Genomic DNA, 8,219 nt, shown 5'->3' with positions numbered 1-8,219 from the left:
TCATGATATAATGTTTAATTCATAAAAATTGGTAAAAATGAAATGCATTATATTTCCCTTAATTATATGCTCATTTTCTTTGTGGGTTTTTGTTAATACTAAAATTTCTGACCCTAATCGCAAGAACTCCAACATACAGCTAATCCTCCGTGCCCAATCATTTGCTTACTTTGGTTAAAATATTTTCTCACGAAGAATATAAAAGGGTAAATAAATGAATGAGACTGAAGGAATAATTTTTTTTTTCTTTTTTAGTATTTTAGTTTGGTCCTGAAATGATTGTTCTTTGTTTATAATTCGTTGGAGCATAGATTGGCAATTCAGCCTTTAAATAACATGTATTTGGGGAAGACGTTTTAATTATTTGATCAAAATTTGTATTGAGTTGTAAAGAAGGTAATTTTTTCGTATTTGAAGGTGTTAGCAAGAGTTTCTGGACATATTTGGAGCTTGAAGTTAGATTTTTAAGGATTTCGGGATAATCCGATGGTTAAGGGCGATATATGTATGAAAAGGGTATGGGAAGTTTCAAGGATTCTCCTTTGGAGGATCTCTAATGGTTAAATAAAACCAAGGTTATCTTATTCGTAGTAGTTGTTACGAATTTATAATACGCCTACACAATCATAAAACATCATAGTATGAATACACAATTCGCTTTCTGGTAACCCAGAAAGAAACAGGCATGGGCAAATTTGTTGGAACTTGAGGGAGAGATTTGATGCCCCCTTCATCTTTTATCATCCATTTACATCTTTCGTTTCTGCTGTGTTATTTTCCAGATAGAAGCGAAATTTTGAGTACCGTGTTGTTTGTGGTTGATAGATGATGTACAAAATGCATTAAATAAGTTGCCTTGTATAGCCGTATTTGTGCAATCTTTGTCACTTTTTTATTTTCTTATTTTTTTTTATCACGGTATAAGATACGGAGTACTAGGTTTTTCTCAGATGTTTTTTGTCATCCTTTTGCAGTAACATCTTTATTCCAAGGAGTGGCTGTTCTATTGGAGATTTGCTAAGTTTGATATGTTGTAAAAGGTTTCCGCCATAAACTGACGTTTAGATGGCCAAGAAACAGCATATTGCTATATATACCACTGCTAGCGTGCCGTGGTTGACAGGTACTGCTGTGAATCCGCTGTTCCGTGCTTGTTATCTTGCTAAAGACGGGGAACGAAAAGTTACTTTAGTAATTCCTTGGTTGTCTTTAAAAGATCAAGAGCTTGTATACCCTGACAACATAAATTTCAAGTCAGCGCTAGAGCACGAGGCATATGTGCGCAAATGGCTTGAAGATAGGACTAGATTCATTTCTCGATTTGAGATAAAATTCTATCCTGGAAGGGTAATTACTTCTGATTTAACTACCAGTGTTGGCGTATTAAGTAGCTATGCTGCTATCTATCTACTTTGTGATACCGTCCCTTTGAATTTTGGATTATTGAACTTGACGTATATTTAAAGCACCTGAAGTTATTGAGGATATCAAGCCTCCTGAATTTGACTAATAAACATATCGTGGATTTTTAATTTAGCTTTGTACATTTCAAAACCAAGATCTTACTTCATTTCTCAGGCTCTTTAACTCAGGAATGATGATTGATATTTTGCCTTTGTTTGTCTATGTGCTGAAGTGGTTTTGGATCTTAAATTTCATCAACCCCTACAAATTATTGGTCTAGTTTGTTTAAATTTTGATGTAAATCATGAATGGTCTAAAGAAGTGGGCAGGAGGTCGATGTATAATCTTCTGCTGTTCCGCGATAAATAGGAATTTGCGGTTTGCCTATTAAAAGATGGATGAGCTTCATGGATTCTTGATTCTTCCCTTTAGGATTTTGTATACCATTCTTGGACATCATTATCACAGTCCTACTCCATGGTTCTTTTATATATCTTGAATAATTTTGTGCCACAGTTGTGCTTTGTTTAATTCCGATTGTTACATGTACTGCAGTTTTCCATCGACAAAAGAAGCATTCTTCCTGTTGGTGATATTACAGATATTATACCTGATGACGATGCGGATATTGCCGTCCTAGAAGAGCCTGAGCATCTAACGTGGTATCATCATGGAAAAAGATGGAAAGAGAAATTCAGGATGGTTATTGGGATTGTCCACACCAATTATCTGGAATATGTTCGACGAGAGAGGAATGCTGCCGGAGCCTTTATTCTGAAGCACTTAAACAGTTGGGTCGTCAGTATCTACTGTCACAAGGTACTCTTTACAAAATGGCCCAACTTCCGTCAATACTCTTAACCTACAAGTCTAATCAGAAAATGGCTTTCTCCTTGCTTTAATAGTTACTTACATGTTACATACGTGCATGTCTTTTGTGCGGCACAATTGTTATTTGTACGTAGTATTTTTCATTTTGGTGTGATGGGAGCCACTAAGCCATCCCTCAATGAGTTTACGAGCTAGCTTAGCTGACATTTGCATGTCTCAACGACTGTTCTTGTTTGTAACTTTGTAGTAAGGAATGGATTTAGGCATCTATTCAGTCTGTGTTTTCATAGTACACCTTATGCTTATGCCTTTTGAATATGTTTTATTTTCTTATTATGACAGGTTATACGATTGTCTGCAGCCACTCAAGATCTTCCTAGGTCCATAATATGCAATGTACATGGAGTCAACCCCAAATTTCTCGGGATTGGCAAGAAAAAGAAAGAAGAACTCGAACAAGGGAAACCTGCCTTTAGTAAAGGGGCCTACTACATAGGTAAAATGGTTTGGAGTAAAGGATACAGAGAACTTCTTAAACTCTTGAAAAAACATCAGAAGAAGCTAGCTGGTCTAGAAGTTGATCTCTATGGTACTGGAGAGGACTCTAATGAAGTCACAGAAGCTGCAAAGAAGCTTGAACTACCTGTTAGAGTTCATCCTGGACGTGACCATGCCGATTCTTTATTCCATGAGTAAGCTCTGGCCTTGTTTTAAATTACTGTATGGGCTTTCTGATTTATGTTTTATTAGGCACTAACAGTGAATGAAGCGCATTGTGTCTGAATGTTTAAACACCTCTCTATAGAAAGCATGTCAAATAATAGGATCTTGAGAAACTATTTTATGAGACCGTCTTGCCGTAACTCCGTAAGGTTATGGTCTGGCCTACAAGTTTTCAAGATGAAAGTGAGGTTTCAATATTCTTTTTCTGAAAAATGGTTTGTTTGTTAGTAATTAGTTACATCCAAATTATTCTAAAAGGTCCTGTTCAAGTAAGGTCGTTATTCTTAAAGATCAAAATTACCGTCTTACACTCGCGCTTTCATCGCATACCCATAGGTGATGGGTCTAGCAAAGACCTTATGCTGTGACTGGCATATACAAGTTTATGTGTGTATGTCATACTTTAGAAACTGATATGTTGTAATTTGTAAAAGAGATGACTAATTTATAGCGTGCTATGTCAATCTGGTTTATGTGGGGATTTTGGTACTGGCAAGTTTCGAACCTAGGTCATAAGCACCATATATGATTTACGAGCTAAACTAGCTTACATGCTTGTTCTAGTACTTGTTTGGATTCCTACATTGACCCTTTCTTACTATGGCGTTTCTTTCAGTTACAAAGTGTTCCTCAATCCAAGCACCACAGATGTAGTCTGCACTACAACAGCCGAAGCATTAGCCATGGGAAAGATTGTTGTCTGTGCAAATCATCCATCCAACGAATTCTTCAAGCAATTCCGCAATTGTCGCACATACAACAATAGTAACGAGTTTGTTTCAGTAACTTGCAAAGCACTGACTGAGGAACCCTCATCATTGACCGAGTCACAGATGCACGAGTTATCTTGGGAAGCAGCAACCGAACGGTTTCTGAAAGCCGCGGAGTTATATCAAGGGACTATTATAGTTAAACCCTCAAAACTACCCTCTAAAAAGTTTGCCTCCCTGAGCTCTTTTAATATGGAAAGGAAATGGGAAGATGCTTCTGCGTATTTACATAATGCAGTAGCAGGTACGGAACTGGCTCGTAGGGTATTTGGGGCAATCCCGGGAAGCCTACATCCTGATGAAGAGCTATGTCGAGGGCTAGCGTCATCTTCTCGTTAAAGGAGATGATCTCAGATATCATTTTCTTTTTTCTTGTGAAATATTAATTAATTCTAACTGTATATATGAATGCTTGTGTTGTATAGCCTAAAACTGATTTACTTGTGTATATATTTGGAGTTTTGGACTAATTCTCTTTGTTGCAAGAACTCTGATCTTGATTTATATTTAAATTCTACATACAAACTATATCGAGGGAATGAGCACAGGGGTGATCATAGTGAAATCATGGATTTATCAAGAATCTGACTCGAGAAAGCACAAATTCTCGTTTTTTAATGATGGAAAACGCTCACTATCGTATAGATGGTCTTGTAATAATTTATTACAAGACCATCTACACGACTACACGTTAGTGTTAATTTATTACGAAACTTTCTTTATTCAGACTTATACACTTCTATAAAGACCGTCTTAAAAGAGACTATACCTTGAATTGTGTCATTTTCTTACACGATATAATCATTGGATTCCCCCATCCAAATTTCAAGTCGTTCCAACATAATGAACATGAAATAAAACACTAGCTTTCAACAATGCAAGAAGATAAATGATCTAAAATACAAGATGATCTAAAGAAATGTTGAAATAAGAGTGATAAAACTAAATCAAAGTCCAAGGCTAATGAAGCGAGTTCCAGGATGCCAAAAATGATGATTGCGCCAATCTTTGCCATGAACGCATGCTCGGAAAAGAAGACTCTTTCCATCCATCAAGCTCCTCAGTTGGAATGTCAATAGAGTCTCTGTATTTGAACATACACATTCATACATTAGCTTTATTGCTTAATCATGCATATGTACCAGTTCAAGCTAGCATCGAAATCAGTAAATCAGAGTCGAGACATGTTTACGGAGCATCTATTGGCATTAATTTTCATTAACATTGTTGTATCCAAAGAAAACTAAGTTAGAAGTCTGATAGGATGGTTTTGGAGTGGCACTAGAGACTCTACATGTCATTTGCGGTATATGTATAGTAACTATACCTCTGGGGTGAAAGTGAGGCCGACTTTAATTTCACCCTTGAACTCTTCATCCTTGACAACATTGTAGGAAGTAGGTTGCAGGCTTCCTTTCTCAAAAACAGCAGCTAATGGGATTCTGCATAAAGAGAATGTGAGACGTAATTTAATGGAATAAATCAAAATGACTTGTTAAACACGAAGTATCAGTGGAGGACAGTTGCTGAATGGAATTCTGACTCCAACTAACTTACTTAGCCTCTCCAACGAAATCATCGGCAGTGAAAGTATCCTTGTCCATGATTTTGAGGTGGAGTTCAGGAACATCTCCAGAGATTCTAAACACAAAGGTCTCGTTCCATTCAGGTGTTGTTCCGCCATCTGCACATCTCACCAGTTTGGCACGCACATTCAGAGTTCATTAATTATCCACGACCAACATAGACACCTCATTTTAGGCCAAAAACATGAAATTTTCTAGATAATCCAATGATTGATTACCCAGACTTATACTGGCAACCGTGCGTGTCTGAATAACTTAAATGATACAGTACTTCTCAATTCTTGATTATTGACCATTATGTATTAGCCGTGTTACTTTATTTGTTACTTGGAGACATTACTTTGGTCGCGTCTTTTATATTGAATCGACACAGCAAGACACCTAACTGGCAGTCCGTACCTGTGTTAACACTAGTCTTTTGTTCCTGAGAGCGGTAAGTGAGGATGACATACGGATCCATTCTAGCTGCATTTTGCAAATTTAACAACAATCTTTTACTAAATTTGAATTCATCTTATACCATCTAAATCAACTTAGAAAGAGCAAGTTTTCTGAACAATATAATGTGCAGAAATTCATCAAGGATTCATGGGATACAACCAAACATTGTACTTTCAAAAAAAAAAACAAAGTGGTTGGACTTTATGCAAAAAGTCAATGATCATCAAACTTTTCCTACATTTTGAGATTTTAATTTGTTAAGGAAAACTTTTCGGTTTAGTGGCTTAATTAGTGGGCTAGATAGGTTGAAAGAAAGCTACTGTAAGCAATTCATCAATCAATAAAACATCACCCTAATAAATGGAAATGTCCATAAGAGTTAAGACTACTGTAAGTTGTCCTACATGTTACAAACGATCTTATTTGAAAACTCGTGTCTGTAAGGCATTCACATTGATTGATCAAGTACAAATATATATGGCACAATCATATTATCATTGGGAGTTCAATTAATTTCAAGAAACCCTCAAATTCGACAAATAAATAAATAAACGAAAAAAAAAAAGAGAGAAAAATTACAGAGAAAATCACAATTGTCAAGGCCTTTAGCGTTGACAAGAAAAACTTCAAGCCTACCCAAAGGCATTTTTTCGATCCAACGGTCGAGAATTAACGAAAATGATTATTTGATCAAATTAAACACCCTTTTCTGAGATGATAATTATATGTGTGTATGAAATTTTTGTAATAAAAAAAAAGGAGACTATATTTTTCTCTTCTTTGTTGGAAGAGAAAAAAAGAGAGATAGAATGTTGAATGTCAAACACGTTAATGATACGTTGGCGCGGACAAGTTTTGTGTATGCACATGCACATTCTTATCCCAAGTTGTCAATTTGATCATATTTAATTATTTGAGCTACTTTGATGTTGATCATTAGGTGATGGTTAGATGGAACAATCAACAAGTCATGTATAAACGATGTCATTTTGCATATGTAATACTCTCTCAGTGTCTCGTCATTTGTTAGACTTGGCAAAACGGGTCACTCGGGTCGGATACGGGTCGGTCAGTTTGGGTCGGGTCATTTTGGGTCTATCACACATTTCGGGTCGGGTCACTTTCGGGTTTTGGGTCAATTTCGGGTGACCTATTGTCGGCCTGTCGGGTCATTTTTGGGTATGAGTCATTTTGAGTCGGGTTGCTTTTAAGTTAATAGCTAAGCACAAGTTAGTATTATTTTGATTAAGAAATACTCCGTACTATTTTGCAAATTTAACTATTTATTTTGATATATATATAATATTAATATATCTTAGTACTAGTCGTTTTGGGTCATTTCAAGTCATTTGAGATCAGGTCAATTATGAGTCGGGTCACATCGGGTCGATGGTCAGACAATGTTCGGGTCTGGGTCGGGTCGGGTCAATTCGGGTTTCGGGTCGTATTCAGGTCAAGCAACTTCGGGCCATTTTCGGGTCGGGTCTGACCCATTTTGCCAGGTCTATAATTGTTATCTATTTATTTTAGTACAAAGACCAAGAAAATGAAAAAAAGAAGAGAAAAATATTGATAAGAGTTCTCTCACAAGTCCACTTGCTCATATCACAAATCCACTCGTCAAACTTTACCGAAAATAGAAATAGATGACAATATACACCCAAATACGGAAATAAATGACAATTAACTAAGACGGGGGAGTACTATAAAGTAATATAATTAACTTACTTTTGGCTTCGATTAAAATATTGAAAAAAAATCAGGAGGGGTTAAAAAATTAACAGTGTTTTTTTTTTCCAGTTAATGGTTCGAACATGATTAATATAAAATACTTTTTCATGTAAAATCAGCTTAAAGTTAACTTACTTTCAGTCGCCATTTTTGGTATTTGGCGACTGATTTGTCAGTCGCTAAATTTGGCGACCGACTTTAGTCGCCAAAGCTAAAAAAAACGACTAAGGTCCGCGACTGACGTTTGGCGACTGATTTCAGTCGCCAAATTGATTTTGGCGACTGATTTCAGTCGCCAAAATCCGTCGCCTGTTTTAATTCTTTTTGTAGTGTAAAATTCCCTCAAAAAAAAATATCATATAAAATTCAATGCTATGTCAAATTAAGCACAAGCAATATGTGAAAGGTTTTTAATCGATTTAAGAGCCTTAGAAACTGGTGAAAGGTTCAAACAAGTCGGCAATTAGGAGTCGCCACCAAATGATTGTGGAAATTTGACAACCCTTCGAATCAACTTTATGCTATGTCAAATTAAGCACAAAGCAAAATGTGACACATATACACTAAAGATAAAATTCGTTCCCCTTTAGCATTCTAAGTCTAGATTGACTCTTGTAATGCCAATGAACACACAGATGTTCACGGATATATGAGGAAGGGTGGGGGTATATTGGGATATGCATTGATCGATTATATGATTGCAATGTAGTATCCATTATATTAATCCTAACAT

The 8,219-nt window shown here is 36.2% G+C and overlaps 2 protein-coding genes across 4 annotated transcripts; one reads left to right on the top strand and one right to left on the bottom strand.

The window, feature by feature from the left end:
- The first annotated feature begins 113 nt into the window (after positions 1-113).
- LOC141596846 (digalactosyldiacylglycerol synthase 2, chloroplastic-like) lies at positions 114-4,231 on the top strand. Of its 2 annotated transcripts, none has more exons than XM_074417102.1 (5): positions 114-206; positions 975-1,347; positions 1,960-2,223; positions 2,578-2,927; positions 3,575-4,231. In XM_074417102.1, the coding sequence occupies exons 2-5, from the start codon at positions 1,066-1,068 to the stop codon at positions 4,065-4,067; spliced, it is 1,389 nt and encodes a 462-aa protein (XP_074273203.1). In that variant the 5' UTR covers positions 114-206; positions 975-1,065; the 3' UTR covers positions 4,068-4,231. The 2 variants fall into 2 exon arrangements, with proteins under 2 accessions (XP_074273203.1, XP_074273204.1); XM_074417103.1 differs by lacking the exon at positions 114-206 and adding an exon at positions 232-396.
- Positions 4,232-4,495: 264 nt separating this feature from the next.
- Positions 4,496-6,635, bottom strand: LOC141596847 (elicitor-responsive protein 3-like). Of its 2 annotated transcripts, XM_074417104.1 has the most exons (5): positions 6,335-6,629; positions 5,714-5,779; positions 5,286-5,412; positions 5,056-5,170; positions 4,496-4,812 (listed from the first exon to the last, which is right to left on the bottom strand). In XM_074417104.1, exons 1-5 carry the CDS (start codon positions 6,399-6,401, stop codon positions 4,801-4,803), a joined length of 387 nt encoding a protein of 128 aa, XP_074273205.1. In that variant the 5' UTR covers positions 6,402-6,629; the 3' UTR covers positions 4,496-4,800. The 2 variants fall into 2 exon arrangements, with proteins under 2 accessions (XP_074273205.1, XP_074273206.1); XM_074417105.1 differs by lacking the exon at positions 5,714-5,779 and having other exon boundaries at positions 6,335-6,635.
- Positions 6,636-8,219: the final 1,584 nt, after the last annotated feature.

The sequence above is a fragment of the Silene latifolia genome, chromosome 8 (assembly GCF_048544455.1).
Source record: "Silene latifolia isolate original U9 population chromosome 8, ASM4854445v1, whole genome shotgun sequence".
NCBI classification, from domain to species: Eukaryota; Viridiplantae; Streptophyta; class Magnoliopsida; order Caryophyllales; family Caryophyllaceae; genus Silene; species Silene latifolia.
Note: the sequence above shows the minus strand (reverse complement) of the source record. Positions and strands in the feature narration are given on the sequence as shown.